A 16,683-nucleotide genomic window follows, 5' to 3' on the forward strand; every position below is an offset into this window, starting at 1 on the left:
GCCCCGCCTTCCGGACCGCCTCCTCGGGCTCCTTTGGCCGCTCCCGGGGTGGTGGGCGGAGCTAGGTGTGGTCTCGTGCCCCGCCTCGCTCCCCCCGCCCTCGCGAAACTGAGGTATAAAAATGAGAGCAGGGGGCGGCTGTGGCTTGGACGGTTTGGTGGCTGTCAGTGGCGGGTCATGAGTGGCTGCGATGTGTGGCGGTTGGCGCTTCTCTGCCTCAGCCTGGTGGCCTCGGTCAGCCGCGCCCGGGGGGTCTTCGCCCGCCCTCACCTCCGCGCCGCCTCCCGTCCTGACCCGGGCCGCTTCTTTGCCGGCTCCTGGGCTTACCGCACCTGTTATCTCGACCAAAAGGTAAGAGGGCTGTGGAGAAGACCTGTCACATTTCCCCTCCCCTCAATGAAAAACGACGTCTCTTGAGGGACGGTTTCGAAACCCGCACTCCCAAAGTCTGATGATAATCATCCCGCGTCCTAGCAAGTCCCTTCCAGGTGACCTTATGGCTTTATATCACGCTTTTCCTTTAGTAGGCTCTTTTCCCGACAACAGCCCTGCAGGTAGGCCAGGAGGAGAGAGTGAGATCTTCCTATAAGATCTCTGTAGCGAGGTTTTTATGGCCCCAGCATCCCCAATCCGGTCCAGCGCTTTGCAGCCTGTGGAACTCGCTGCCACTGGACGTGTTGGTGATGACTGAAGTTGCTTGTTTTTCTTTTGAAGGCAGGGGAGCACAAGGGGAAGGTTAGATTCGACCAGGGCTTATGCTGAGGCCCCGCTTGGGATAGGGAAACAGTAGACTTTCCCCTTGACTGGTTTGCAGAAGTATGCAGCTTTTGACTTAGATTTCATGCAGCAATGCTGGTTTTCACTGAGTTTTCGAAAGAGTCTATAATGCAGCTTAGTCCTCATTGATGCAGTTGCAGTTGCCCCCAGTTTCTCTGTTAACCTGATGATCTCCCATTCGGTTCATTGCAGTGCAGCCATGGATCCCCAGAGATTCTTGGACTGCATTTCCCAGAAGCCTTCACCACTAGCTGTGGTGACAAGGGATTCTGGGAGTTGTAGTCCAGGAACATCTGGTTGGGAATCAGTGATGGATTGCCTTCCCACCTGTCAATTTCACCATGTCCGTGCCTTGTACTTTGGAGAGAATAGACTGCAGATCAGGATGCTTACTTGAAAGCAAGCTCCTTTCTGAGTAAGTTCTACCCATGTCACTTGCGCGAGTCAGGAGGTGAGGCTGAGGAGCCTAATGCCGAGGGAGGCCCGGAAAGAAAAGACAAGAAATAGGGCCTTCTCGGCGGTGGCTCCTCGCCTCTGGAATAACCTTCCCCCTGACATTCGCGCGGCTCCCTCACTGGGTACTTTTAAAAATCAATTAAAAACACTGATGTTCCGGCAGGCTTTCCCCTTAGCCGATCCCTGACCTTTCCTTTTTTGTTGTGCTTTTTTTTTCTCCCCTCATTTTGTTTCACTTTTTCTAAGTTTTTCTCCTTACTTAAAATTGTTTTAATTATATTGTAATTATCCTTGCTGTAAGCCGCCTAGAGTGGCCTTAAGTGGCTAGATAGGCGGGATATAGATAGATAGATAGATAGATAGATAGATAAAAATAGGGACCATGTAATTCTTCAAGTGTTATTGGACTCAAATGTCTGTCAGCCCTGGTGAGCATAGTGTATGTTCAGGAATGGTGTGCATTGTCCTGCAGTGACAACTATGGGGCCACAATGTCTCCCTTCCATTGTAGAGTATTTTAATGTATGTGGTCAGATTGCTTCCAGTTTATGAAATAAAGTAACAGTATCTCAAAAGCTGTATTGTTAAAGCTGCACACTTCTAGCACCCTTATGTCGATCATGCAGACTAAAAATCATGGATTCCTTTTCTGAGTCAATCCATCTCATATTTGGTCTTTCTCTTTTCCTGCTGCCTTCAACTCTTACCAGCATTATTGTCTTACCTGGTGTACAGCATTACTGTAATTATGCTGAGACCTGACCCATTCTATGCTTTACCAATCAGGTTTGGAGGAACGAAGTCACTGCTTTATGGTAAACTAATAGCTTTAAGGGTTGAAAAAGATAAAGAAGACAAAAAGATTTTTCCTAATGCTGTTGTCATGGGGCTTCCTCACCATGATGGGGATGCTTCTAGAGACTGGTTTTGCAGACACCAATATGTCATGAATGAGAGTTAGAGTGAAAAGCAGACTGTATAGCTCAGTGGTTTAGATTTCTGGCTGTGGAGCCAGAGGTTGGGAGTTTGTGCCTCGTGTAAGAAGAGCCAGCCTGTGTAGCTTTGGGCAAGCTGCACAGTCCCAGGGAACCCCAGAAGGAGGAATTGGTAAGCCACCGCTGGATGTTCCCTACCCGGAAAACCTTTGAAAGGATTGGCAAAAGTCAGAATTGATTTGATGGTGCAGGTTTGTTAATTTTTTAGGTGTTGCTTTCTAGTTTACATAAGCAACCCAAATAGGTAAACAAGATTCTGCAGCTAAGTGGAGGTGGAAGGAGAGGCCCAATTAATTTTCCAGCTGGAATGAATTTCTTTATCTCTAAAATGTGATGAGCTGGGTGGAGGAGTTCAACAAGCCCAGGAACTGTTTTGCAGCTGTATTGTGCTAGCTGTCCCTAGTCTGTGCTGAGAATAAGAAGCTGTTCCATGCAAAGCGCAAGTTTGAACATGGCATGTATGTATACTGTGTACTTGTTGCTTCCGTGTGGGTGGAAAATTAAAACAACAGGTGAGTGACCCATCAGCTAGAATGTCCTGATCTGCTAACAGCTCTTAAGTGATAATAGGCTGCTTTAGACAGCTATTGCAAAACAGCAACAATGCACGTGAAACACAGTTTAAACAGTGTAAGTCCAAAGTGACAATGGACTGTACCTTTTAATGATCGCTTCCGTGTTGATAGTTAATCTACAGTGTAACACAATAGTTCTTTCAGCATATTGTTGTGCGCTTCGTAACAGGTCCTGGGATCAGCAAGTCTTCTGTCAGATAGCACAATCTTGTAGTTCTCAACCGTTTTCGAGTCATGACCCCCTATTATAATAGCCAACTAACTTGCATCCCCCAGCTCATTTGGATAACAAAGCCATTTTCAAAGGGGTAAAATAATCCCTTCTCAGAAAAAAAGGGTTTGTGTTTGTACACCTACACACAAACTTTAATATCTTGCTCTGAAATGTCAAGGAAGATGTTCTTTATCAATGGATAAAGCACATAAAAGGCTGCCCATGACCCTCTTGGGTGTTGAACCCTGAGGCTGAGGAACACTGTTCTAGACTTCAGTTTATTTTTTTTTTAGATACGCAAAATATAATCTTAAAGCTTTGGTGCTCAAATAGTGTGAGGCATAAAGAAATTTCAGGAGCAGTCTGCAGTTGAGATTTCCATAATGGAAAAAAAATTATGACCTTGAACACACTTTATTAACAAATTTCATATCATAAAATATATTTTTTTTGGTTGTGAGGTTGGGTCATCATAAAGAAGTGTGGGGGACTTGTGAGAATTTCTCAGAAATTAAAAAGGGCATGATTATGAAAGTTTTGGGAACTTGTCTTGCATTTGGAAGTAGGTAGGATGCTGATGTACATAAAGTGTTTAAAGGACTAGCCATCAAGAAATGTGATGGCTGTAATCACTAGTCCTGTTGTTTGGAAAGTTCAGGTACATATTGTGAGAGTCTCCATAACCACCCTGATGTACAGGAGGAGCAGAGAAATTGCTGGAAGCTGGAGCAAAATCTACTTCTCTCCCAGCTACTCCCAGTATTGCAGTTAAGTTCTGACGGCGGAGGAAAGTTTAAAAGGGTGGCACATAATGTCATAGTCTCTGCTAATCAGAAAGTCTAGGGTTTTGATTTTGTGAGCCCTAGTTCCACTACTGCACTGTAATACAAAACATGCTGGCAACAAATTAAAACAGTTTACATATGATGAACATCTGTTCTATGAAGTTTCTACATGTGGTAGAATAAAGAGTCCTCAAGCATTGCTGTACGCATGGCTGATCTGGTCTACACATATCTTGCTATCCTGATGTAGCAGCTAAGAGCAGAAGTTCTCAAGCTGAGCATATAGACCTGAAACAAACTATAGCAGTTCCTGTTTTTTTTTTTTTTTTTTTTTTGCAAAATAAAAAGAGTTCTGTTTCATACCTGTCAGTCTTGAGTTCTGGGAAGTCTCAAGCCACTTAACTCTTGGTAGACCAATCCTGCAAGTGGGTATTGCTCCAGCCTTTCTGAAGTCCTATAGGCTCAGCCACCACCATTACAAACTATACTGTACACCCTTCATTCCTGGCTAAACTCATGGTTCTCAAATACTTTCACCTATAACCTGCACCTTTTTGTCTAGTCTCTGTGTTTTGAGTGAACAAATTTGGCAGTGCTGGAACTACTACCCCATCTCCATCAGGATAATCCTTACTGTGGAACCACCTGTATAGACATAGTGATGGTATGCATCTTTTTAGGAGCCTTTGTTTTCTTATAACATAAGCATGTTATCACAAAGGCCTTTGACTTGGTTAACAGGGATGGCCTTTTTAAAATACTTTCCAAGATTGGATGTCCACCTCGACTCTAACATCATTGGGTCCTTTCATGAGGGAATGAAGGGCACTGTAGTTTTTGATGGCTCAACATCAGATCCCTTTGACATCCGAAGCGGAGTGAAACATGGCTGTGTCCTTGCACCAACCCTTTTTGGGATTTTTTTGCTCTCATGCTGAAGCATGCCTTTAGAACTGCAGCAAAAGGTATCTATCTCCGGACTAGATCAGATGGAAAGCTCTTTAATCTTTCTAGATTGAGAGCGAAGACCAAAGTCCAGCTGAAATGCATGTGGGACTTCCTGTTTGCCAGTGATGCAGCCATTGTTCCCCACTCTGCTGAAGACCTCCAACAACTCATGAATTGTTTCAGCAAGGCCTGCCAAGACTTTGGACTAACAATCAGCCTGAAGAACACAAGTCATGTGCCAGGGTGTGAACTCACCTCCTTCTATTACCATCTCCACGCAAGAATTGGAGGTTGTTCATGAGTTCGTGTACATTGGCTCAACGATCTCTGACACTCTGTCCTTGTATGTTGAGCTGGATAAAAGCATTGGCAAAGCAGCTATCATCTTCTCTAGACTCACAAAGAGAGTATGGCTCAGTAAGAAGCTGACGGCATATACCAAGATCCAGGTCTATAGAGCCTGTGTCCTGAGACACTCCTGTACTGCAGTGAGTCCTGGATGCTTTGTGCATGGCAGGAGAGGAACACCTTCTATATGCGTTGCCTCCAGCGCATTTTTGGTGTCACCTGGCAGGACAAAGTTCCAAATAGAGTAGTCCTAGATCAAGCTGGAATTTTTAGCATGTATACATTACTGAAACAGCAATGTCTACATTGGCTTGGGCATGTCGTGAGAATGGCTGGTGGTTGGATTCCAAAAGATCTCCTGTAAGGAGAATTAGTGCAGGGAAATTGCCCCAGAGGGAGATCACAGCTGCGATACAAGGACATCTGCCAGTGGGATCTGAAGGCCTTAGGAATGGACCTCGACAGATGGGAAGCCCTGACATCTGAGCTTTCAACCGGGAGGCAGGTGTTGCATCATGGCCTCTCCCAATTTGAAGAGACCTTTGCCCAGCAGGCCGAGGTGAAGAGGCGGTCTCGAAAGCAGCAAAATCGGGGAGCTGGACAGGTGACAGATTGGATTTGTCTTCAGTGTGGGTTTGTCTTCAGTCATTCTTGAATTGACCTTCTCAGCCACACTAGACGCTGTTCCAAATCCTCCATTGAGCACGTTACCCTAGTCTCTCGAGACTCAAAGATGGCTAAATAAATAAATGAAGCACGTTGTCCTTGAAAACTAGAGTTGCTAGTACAATCTACTGGTGTCATGGGCGAGTTTCATATAAGTGATAGATATTTTGTGATAGCTGAGGAAAGGATTTCACAGTAGGTAGACAGGAAGGGAGCAGAGCTGTAATGGCTGCTTGTCTAACCCTTGAGTTAGGTTGGCATGCTGGGAAGCAGTCTGTGCCTTGCCATTTGTCGACAACCACTTTTAGTTCACACGAGCAGGAATTTGACATGGATATTCTATTCAGTAGCATGGAAACTCTTGGTCTGGCCTGTCCTGCCCTTCAGAGTTGATGTTGGTAGGCTTATGGGCAGCTTGCATAAATGGAACATCTATTAGTTTTATAATTCTTTTGAGAGGAAATGCAAAGAGGAGAGTGGAAAGGAATGGGGATGCAAAATGGACAGGTCTTCTGACATCGCTCCAGGTGAAGGAATCCTGATCAAGACATCTTTGTTTGACTCTTAGCCAGTATTTTTTTCCTTCACAGCTGCTAAATATCCAGGGCTCCTGTTCATTTTCTTCTTCTCCTAGAATTATAGAGCTGGAAGTACATCAATACTGTTCAAGCCCACTGCCTATTAATGCAGGAATCCTACAGATAAAGCATCCCCAAGAGATACCCATTCAGCAGTTTTGAACAAAACCTCCAGGAAGGCGAGACTGTTTCCTTCTGGAATATTCTGTTCCATTGGCAAACAGAAGCTACTGTGAGGAAGGTCTTTATGATGGATGATTCTGCTTTCTTGTAACTTGAATCAATTAATTTAGACCCTACATTCTCAAGCCACAGAAAACCAGCTTGCTCTATCTTCTACATGACAACCCTTCATGAGTTTGAAGATGGCTATCATCTTTTCGTCATTTCTTTCTCCGTCTTCATTTCTCCAGGCTAAGCATATCATCTTCAACCTTTCCTTACAGGGCTTGGTTTCCATATCCTTTACTATCGTTAGTCTCCTTTCTCTGACCATGTTTGAACTCTGATACCCAATCAAGCTGATTATGTTCTTTATCTCTCTCTGGTAAAACAATAGGCTTGTTAGCACAAAGGTCATCCCTGGGAAGATTATTACAGTTGCATTTAATATAATGCCATTTGCATATTACTGTCTATGTGATTGATTAAATATTTGTTTCCAGAGTACCTAAATGAAAAAGTTTACATTTATTCCTGCGGAAGCTCATTTTGTTCTTTTTGGTCTGGTTCTCTATTCTTTTGAGAACATCTTGAATTCTATAAGCCATAAGAATCTCATGTGGAAGTTTGTCAAAATCCCTTCTTAAAATCAAGATACACTACATTCACAGCATTTCCTGATCTACCAAGCTTGTAACTGAGAAGTAGTAGCAGCAACAGCAATATCAACAGTTTACTCTTCGTTTTTGTTGAAGGCCAAATTACATAGTAATTTGAAAGTAGCATAAGTAGTTTGTTTTTGCTGACACTTAATAATTACTGCATTAATGCTGACTCAACACAGGAACTAGCAGTTACTGGTTATACGTTTTGCTCGATTGGCACAGAGCATGATGCCAGGGATTACTTCTGATGGTCAGAGAGCCGAAAAACAGATCAATAACCATGCACCACGCAACAATCAAAAGAAAACATCTGCCCTAAAGTTGGGAACCTGGAATGTTCGGACAATGACCCCTGGCTTTTCTGACAACCTGCAGGAAATAGACGACGTGCGCAAGACAGCTGTTATCGACATTGAACTGAGTAGACTGCGGATGGACATTGTTGCCCTGCAAGAGACGAGATTGCCAGACATGGGATCTGTCAAAGAAAAAAACTTCTCATTCTTCTGGCAGGGAAAACCATTGAACGAGACCAGGGAATATGGTGTTGGCTTTGCGGTCAGAAATACTCTGCTGAGATCCATTGTTCCACCTACTGTGGGGAGTGAAAGAATCCTGTCTCTGCAGCTCCACTCATCAGCGGGACTGGTCACCCTCATCAGTGCATATGCACCAACACTGTCATCCACAACAGAAGTCAAAGACAAATTCTATGACGATTTGGCAGCTACTATCAAAAACGTCCCTGAGAGAGAGCCGCTGTTCATTCTCGGAGACTTTAATGCTAGAGTTGGTGGTGATCACAACTCTTGGCCCACCTGTCTAGGCCGTTTTGGCATTGGGAAGATGAATGAAAATGGCCAACGTTTGCTGGAGTTTTGCTGTTATTATGGTCTTTGTGTCACCAACACATTCTTTAATACAAAGCCTCAACACAAAGTTTCCTGGAGACATCCAAGATCGAAGCATTGGCATCAGCTTGATTTGATCCTCACTAGACGTTCTAGCTTATCTAGTATTACGATCACACGCAGTTACCAGAGTGCTGATTGTGACACTGATCATTCCCTGGTGTGTAGCAGAATAAAACTGCAAACAAAGAGATTGTATCACACTAAAAAGGAAGGAAAACCACGTATAGATATCAACAAGATTCGCAATCAAAGAAAAGTGGAGGAATTTGCCCAAGTGCTTCAGGAAACCCTTCCAGGCCCGGCTGATACGAATGCACCTGAACGATGGGAACACTTCAAGAACGCTGTTTATAACACTGCCTTGTCCACATTTGGCATGAAGACCAAAAAGACGGCTGACTGGTTCGAAGCCCATTCAGAGGAGCTGATTCCAGCCATCGAGGATAAGAGGAGAGCTCTAGCAGCATACAAAGCCTGTCCTAGTGAGTACAACTTGCAGGCTCTTCGAGCTGCTCGTAGCCAAGTCCAACAGACTGCCAGGAGATGTTCCAATGATTATTGGCTTCAGCTCTGCTCTCAGATACAGATAGCAGCGGACACAGGTAACATCAAGGGAATGTATGATGGTATCAAGCAGGCTTTAGGTCCAATACAGAAGAAATCTGCTCCCTTGAAGTCTACTACAGGCGTGATCATCCAGGATCGAGCACAGCAGATGGAACGTTGGGTACAGCACTACTCTGAGCTATATTCTAAAGAGAATGTAGTAACGGAAGAGGCACTAAATAACATTGAGTGCCTGCCTCTCTTGGAAGAGCTGGACAGTGAACCAACTTTAGCAGAAATAAAAGCAGCCTTGGATTCCCTTGCCTCTGGCAAGGCACCTGGAAAGGACAACATCCCCGTTGAAGTTTTGAAGTGTTGTAAAGAGATCATCACCACTGAGCTGTATGAACTCTTTTCTCTTTGCTGGAGAGAAGGTGGAGTACCACAGGACATGAAGGACGCAAACATCGTCACATTGTATAAGAACAAAGGCGACAGGGGCGACTGCAATAACTACCGTGGTATCTCTCTTCTCAGCGTTGTAGGGAAGCTGCTGGCCCGTGTTGTGCTGAAGAGACTTCAGGTGCTTGCAGACAGAGTGTATCCAGAATCACAGTGTGGTTTTCGAGCTAACAGATCCACCACTGACATGGTATTCTCCCTCCGACAGCTGCAGGAGAAATGCAGGGAACAACAACAGCCACTCTTTGTGGCCTTCATAGATCTCACAAAGGCCTTTGACTTGGTTAGCAGGGACGGACTTTTTAAAATACTTCCCAAGATTGGATGTCCACCTCAACTCCTTAATATCATCAGGTCCTTTCATGAGGAAATGAAGGGCACTGTAGTTTTTGATGGCTCAACATCAGATCCCTTTGACATCCGAAGCGGAGTAAAACAAGGCTGTGTCCTTGCGCCAACCCTGTTTGGGATCTTCTTTGCTGTCATGCTGAAGCAGGCCTTTGGAACTGCAACAGAAGGTGTCTATCTCCGGACTAGATCAGATGGAAAGCTTTTTAATCTCTCTAGATTGAGAGCGAAGACCAAAGTCCAAATGAAATGTATGCGGGACTTCCTCTTTGCTGATGATGCAGCCATTGTTGCCCACTCTGCTGAAGACCTCCAACAACTCATAAATCATTTTAGCAAGGCCTGCCAAGACTTTGGACTAACTATCAGCCTGAAGAAAACACAAGTCATGTGCCAGGGCGTGGACTCACCTCCCTCTATTACTATCTCCATGCAAGAACTGGAGGTTGTTCATGAATTTGTGTACCTTGGCTCAACAATCTCTGACACTCTCTCCCTAGATGTCGAGCTGGATAAACGCATTGGGAAAGCAGCTACCATGTTCTCTAGACTCACAAAGAGAGTATGGCTTAACAAGAAGTTGACGGCATACACCAAAATCCAGGTCTATAGAGCCTGTGTCCTGAGCACACTCCTATACTGCAGCGAGTCCTGGACCCTTTGTGCACGGCAGGAGAGGAAGCTGAACACCTTCCATATGCGTTGTCTCCGACGCATTTTTGGTATCACCTGGCAGGACAAAGTTCCAAATAGAGTAGTCCTAGAACGAGCTGGAATTTTCAGCATGTATACAATATTGAAACAGCGCCGTCTACGTTGGCTTGGGCACGTCGTGAGAATGGCTGATGGTCGGATTCCAAAAGATCTCCTGTATGGAGAATTAGTGCAGGGAAGCCGCCCCCGAGGGAGACCACAGCTGCGTTACAAGGACATCTGCAAGCGGGATCTGAAGGCCTTAGGAATGGACCTCAACAGATGGGAAACCTTGACGTCTGAGCGTTCAGCCTGGAGGCAGGCGGTGCATCATGGCCTCTCCCAATTTGAAGAGACACTTGTACAGCAGACCGAGGCAAAGAGGCAGTCCCGAAACAAGCAAAACCAGGGAGCTGGACAGGGGACAGATTGGATTTGTCTCCAGTGTGGAAGGGATTGTCACTCTCGAATTGGCCTTCTCAGCCACACAAGACACTGTTCCAAGACCTCCATACAGAGCACGATACCATAGTCTCTTGAGACTGAAGGATGCCTACAATGCTGACTCTTATTAATCACTGTATTCTTTTCTTAATGTTTATTTTAGAAACTTTCATCTCCTTGACATTATGCTGTCAATATCTCCTTTCCTTCTGCTGGCAGCTAAAAACACATCTCTTTAAAGAGTCGTCTTGTGGACCCAGCAAGCACCTGAGATAATGTATATTAAAATTTTAAACTTAAAATTTAAAAATGTTTTAAATATGTATGTATTATCATTTTAAGTCTTACTCAATTTATTTTAATTGTTGGTTTTAATTTTTTTTGTATGCTGCCTTGGGTTCCTAGTAGAGGAGAAAGGGTAGGATAAAAATGGAATAAGGTGATTACCTGTAGTTAGTAGTTGCCCAGATCCTTTTTTTTTTCACTTGTGAAGAGGAAGAAACCATTTATCCTCCTCCAGTATTGAAGGACCACACTTGTTCTCTAAAAATTATCAAACTCCTTTAGTACCCTTGTAGTTCCTCTGCCTTTGAAGGCATGGATCTGTTAAAAGAAGCTGGTGTTTCTGTACTACCTCTTAACAACCTGGCTCAGCAGGCCCTCCACTTCCTCCAGGACTCTACAGTATTTCCTCTTCTTTTCTCCATTTGCATGAGGTTGAGCAATGTTTTCTTTTCATGAGAAGATGGAGACAGAGTAAAATTTGCACAGTGTGGCTTCCTTTCCGTCATGTATTTGTATTTTGTCATCCTTTCCATGTAGTGGAGGGACGTGGTGGCGCTGCGGGCTAAACTGCAGAAGCCTGTGCTGCAGGGTCAGAAAACTAGCAGTCATAAGATCGAATCCACGCGACGGAGTGAGCTCCCGTCGCTTGTCCCAGCTCCTGCCAATCTAGCGGTTCGAAAGCATGCAAATGCAAGTAGATCAATAGGGACCACTTCGGTGGGAAGGTAACAGCATTCCGTGTCTAAGTCGCACTGGCCATGTGACCACGGAAGATTGTCTTCGGACAAACGCTGGCTCTATGGCTTGGAAACGGGGATGAGCACCGCCCCCTAGAGTCGAACACGACCGGACAAAAATTGTCAAGGGGAACCTTTACCTTTACCTTTTCCATGTAGTGGACCTGTGGCTGCTTTGTTTTGTCTCTTGTTCTGAAAAAATAAGACAGTTGGTGGCAGAACATGAGGCTTAATTTTAATGTTTTTAATGGTCTTAAATTTGTTTCTAATGGTAGCTTTGAAAATGTTATGCTTACTTATTTTTCAGTGTTGTGTTTTAATAGTGGTGTGTGCTTTTAATTGACTGTGAATATTTTCAAGTTTCCTTTGAGAAGAAAAGCAGCATGTAAATTGAATAAACTAATAAAAACTAAATACTGTAAATATTTTAATTTTAGTGCTATGGAAATTTAAGTTGACTATTAAAGCTGGAAGAATCACCCATTTGAAGTTCATGGCTTTCGCCATTTAGCGTGGTATGTACTTATCAGACATGAGAGCAAGCTTAGGTAAGCTCTCGGCCTTTCATTTCTGCAGCAGAAGTATTTCAGTAGACAGTTGCACTTCCTCGGTTGTAGTGTTGTTTTTATTGTTGGGTGGATGAACAAAAATAACTCTGGTATGGAAGGTGAGGTGTTGCAAGCCAAATCATTTGGTGATTTCATGAGTGCCTATAAAAGGGGAAGCGCACAGGGAAGTATTTGTTTCTATCTTATTTAAAATGACTTGCAAGTGTTTTCCTGAAAGTAATTATGCAAAGATGTAATATATATATATATATGACAGTAATTATGCAAAGGTACACAACCAATAATTCAGTGTTCTTTGATGGTCAAAATATTTGCATGAAGTCCTTTGCTCAAGATTCTTAAGAGTCCAGCCATTCCATCTGGTGGTTTACACGCTGTAAATGCCTTCAGGGATTCTTCCAGAGAAGATTGGCAGTACTGTAGTGGTGTGGAACAAGTTTCCCAAAAAGACAGGACGATGATCTCTTGCTTCAGGAGTATTGAGGGCATTCAAGGTGTATAGAAGCAAAAGTTTAAGCATAATGGGAATGGCCTTTGACTAGTGTGAATGGAATAAGACATAGGACATATCCTAAAATTACAAATTTATAAGATGCACCTAATAATTAATAAAAATGTGCTGCCAGTAGATATTGACTAATGGCTATCCTTCCTGGATTTTCTAGATATGGTAGTCAGAAATGGTGTACCCGTCCCTCTTTTGATGATGCTCTAAGTCCGTAATGCTTGTCCAAGACCAGACAGGTAGCATCTCACAACCCCATCTGCCACACACACTGCAAATGAGTTCCTTTTTGCTTGAGTGGGTACGAAGGCGTAACCTGAAATGAAACTAGGCCACTTGCAGATGCAGGTAATGGAAACAGATATTTAAGTTTAGTAAAAAGAACAGAGAAAATTTGTGAATGCCTTTTGTTAATTCAAAAAGGAATTTCAAGTGAAAATCAGAACAGCCCCATTCCATGATGAATATGATAACATTCACAAAATCAAAACAATTGTTAGATAGAGAAATTTTGCCATGCAAAGGAGACTGTGATTTCGCTTTCACTAAAGCTGTCTGGATAGATATGATCCGAAATGAACTAAATTAACTCTTTAAATGAAATCATTGTGGCATGCAAAATCCAGACTTAAGACTTCAAAAGGCTGCTCATTTCTTATCTAGCACCATCTAAACTCCCTATAGCCCTGATACTGTACAGTATTTTAAAAGCAGATCGAAAAGTTCTCAACTCTATGGTAGCAAAGCTGGCAAATCAAAATATAATTAAAATAGAGATATAGTATTTTAGTCTACCTGATCCAGTGCAAGGATGTGAATACCTTAGCCTCATAGGTGCCGATGAGTAGATCCAGCAGAACCTCCTCCTAGATTCCAGATGGGCGACCCCGGAATGGCTCATCAGGAAGATTAGATGGTAGAAGGGTGGGTCTCAAGGAGAGGGAAGATCCTCTTTTTTTGGAAAGGGGAAGGGACCAGAAACCAAGATTTAGGAAGAAAGCTGCTTCATGTACAATGACTTTTTGTTCCACACTCCTAAAGTTTCCTGATTGGCTTCTTTACTTTCTACCCCAGTTGTTAACCACAAGGCGGTTCTTCATTAGTGAATAATTTGGTGGGGCCAAAACCTGTGGAAAGAATTCTCTGTTGTTTTCAGGGACTGACATCACTCTAGGGTCTATATCTCTGTATTTCAGGAACATTTCAGGCTCTTGGGGTAACGCATTTCCAGGACTCTACACGTTATGTGTCCCTCTCAGTGGTTCAATGTTTCAAACTCAAAGGAGCGGTGTCTGCACCATGGAGTTTTTCCCAGCATCCAGTTTTCCAGGCATCTAGCGTTTCCTGCCCAATGTGGCAGAAAGACCTGCATCTGAGTTGTCGTCTTGCCCCTATTTCTGGTTTCTTTCCCTCTTTCATCCGCTCTTTCTTCATCTAGGTGTTTGCAGGATAGGGTCTGAGTAACACACTCTCTGGGTCATTTCGGTTGCTCCCTCTCCAGGAAGGTGTGGTGATGCTATTTGATCTCCCAGCACCCGACCCCCCCCCCAGCCTAGCAAGCAGTACTTGTACCAGCTCCAGATATACAGAATAATACAGATTAATGTCTATACAAAAATAAACTGGTTTCAGTAAGGGTGAGAAGATGCTACAGTAAACAAAATTACTTGGATGAAGCAGGGAGAAGAGTTCTAACACAGTTTAACTGAAAAGCCAACTGGAAGCTTCTGGATAAGGCAGTGGGAAAAGTGCTGAGAATTGGCAACTTGTTGCTTCTACAGATTGAGCAAGGCGATGAACCCGACATATACTGACATGAAATCTGCAACTTCAGACTGATTCGAGAAGGTTCCAGACTCATACAGTTTTAGAACTAACTTTTAAGCAACAGAGCCTGGCCTGAGATATCTAAGAATATCTGGGATTTTCCAGCTGAAAGGTGAGCTTTAAAGCAGACAATATGCTCAACATGTGTTTGGAATACTTGCTCCCTTGAGTGGGGAAAGACATCTGCTTTTCATACTCCAATTGTTCTCAAAGCAGGGTGGCTAAAAATCAGTGACGTTTAAAAATCAAATTGATTTAAATCACAATTTAGATTAAAAATTATTTTTAATATATGTCAAAAAATCCAGGTTTTAAATTCAAATTTTTTTTAAAAATCAAATCCACCAGGTTGTTAAGAGGTAGTACAAAAAGCAAAAGCAAAGATAAATCTTGAATTTAGTGGGCTATGTTTGTGATTGATCATCAGAAGGTAAACAAAGGCTTAATTTGCAAAACTGATTAGTGCAGCATGCATGTCATGTGTTTAGCTTGTTGTTGTTTAATCATTACGTTGTGTCTGACTCTTCATGACCCCATGGACCAGAGCACGCCAGGCCCTCCTGTCTTCCACTGCCTCCCGGAGTCGGGTCAAATTCATATTGATAGCTTCAATGGAACTGTCCAACCATCTCATCCTCTGTCGTCCCCTTCATCTCTTGCCTTCACTCTTTCCCAACATTAGGGTCTTTTCCAGTGAATCTTCTCTTCTCATGAGATGGCCAAAGTATTGAAGCCTCAGCTTCAGGATCTGTCCTTCCAGTGAGCACTCAGGGTTGATTTCCTTCGGAATGGATAGGTTTTATCTTCGTGCAGTCCAGTTTCCTCCAGCACCACAATTCAAAAGCATCAGTTATTTGGCCGTCAGCTTTCTTCATGGTCCAGCTCTCACTTCCATATATCACTACTGGAAAAACCATTACTTTAACTATATAGACCTTTGTTGGCAAGGTGATGTTTCTGCTTTTTAAGATGCTGTCTAGGTTTGTCATCACTTTCCTTCCAAGAAGCAGGCATCTTTTAATTTTGTGGTTGCTGTCAACATCTGCAGTCATCATGGAGCCTAAGGAAGTAAAATCTGTCACTGCCTCCATATCTTTCCCTTCTATTTGCCAGGAGGTGATGGGACCAGTGGCCATGATCTTAGCTTTTTTGATGTTGAGCTTCAGACAATTTTTTTGCGCTCTCCTCTTTCACCCTTTTTAAGAGGTTCTTTAATTCCTCCTCACTTTCTGCAATCAGAGTGGTATCAGCTGCATATCTGAGGTTGTTTCTTCTGGCAATCTTAATTCCAGTTTGGGATTCATCCAGTCTTGCCTTTTGCATGATGTATTCTGCATATAAGTTAAATAAGTACAGAGACAATAATGTTTGGCATAGTCCTGAAGAAATTCTTTTGGTGTGCTACTACTCCTGTTAGTAAACTTAATTGAGGATCCTCAGCAGTGTGTTACCTAAAAGGACCTGTGTGCTTGGAGGAGGGAAGGGAATCTTCTTTTGCATTCATTACTTCCACCACATGCCAGCAAAGGTGATGCGATTTTCCAGAATGTATTATGAAAATAAATGAACACCCACCAGATATGGCTATCTTACTACCCATTCCAGTTTTCTTTGGAAGACACTTCTCTAATAGGGGTGCAATGAAGGGACAAAGACAATCTGGAGTGAAACAATAGTCCTTGAACAGATTGGAAAGTGAGGAAGTAGTTGCTAATGTTTTCTCAGTGAAACTTTATTTTTATACACTGTTCAAAAGGTCATGCTGCAGACCTGACTCCTTAAGGATGTGTGGAAAGGAAGAGCTTCCTGCTTTTCGGCTTTTTCCTTCAGGTAGTTCCTAATACAGTAATGAAGGTCTTGATAAGCGGAATCTTGTTATTCCATAGATTTTCCTTTCTCCATAGAAAGCTAGGCTGGGTCCCATACACTTTTCTCATTGATATTGCTGGGGATGGTTCTTCCTAATTCTCAGTGGCATAGTATTCCAACATGTCTTCTTTCTTGTTTTCTTCATCTGTCCCAGGGTGGTACCTCTTCATCGGAGTGGGACACATGGAGCTATCTTGGCTTTATTCATGAAGCAATCCTATGTAGACCCTTTAAAATGTGACTTCCCCTGAGGCCACACCACCTAGGGAGTTGCATGGTGGAATGGGCGATTTGAACCCACTCTCAAGCTAATAT

The 16,683-nt window shown here is 43.3% G+C and overlaps 1 protein-coding gene across 1 annotated transcript in view; it reads left to right on the top strand.

Annotated features, from left to right (window-relative positions):
• The first annotated feature begins 128 nt into the window (after positions 1 to 128).
• The window catches only part of PRCP (prolylcarboxypeptidase), a 61,134-nt gene continuing 44,579 nt past the window's right edge, over positions 129 to 16,683 (top strand). Inside the window, exon 1 of the mRNA XM_072993496.2 lies at positions 129 to 351. Within this exon, the coding sequence (XP_072849597.2) occupies positions 178 to 351 (174 nt within the window). The 5' untranslated portion in view covers positions 129 to 177. The remainder of the gene's footprint in view (positions 352 to 16,683) is intronic.

The sequence above is a fragment of the Pogona vitticeps genome, chromosome 3 (genome assembly GCF_051106095.1).
Source record: "Pogona vitticeps strain Pit_001003342236 chromosome 3, PviZW2.1, whole genome shotgun sequence".
Lineage (NCBI taxonomy): Eukaryota > Metazoa > Chordata > Lepidosauria > Squamata > Agamidae > Pogona > Pogona vitticeps.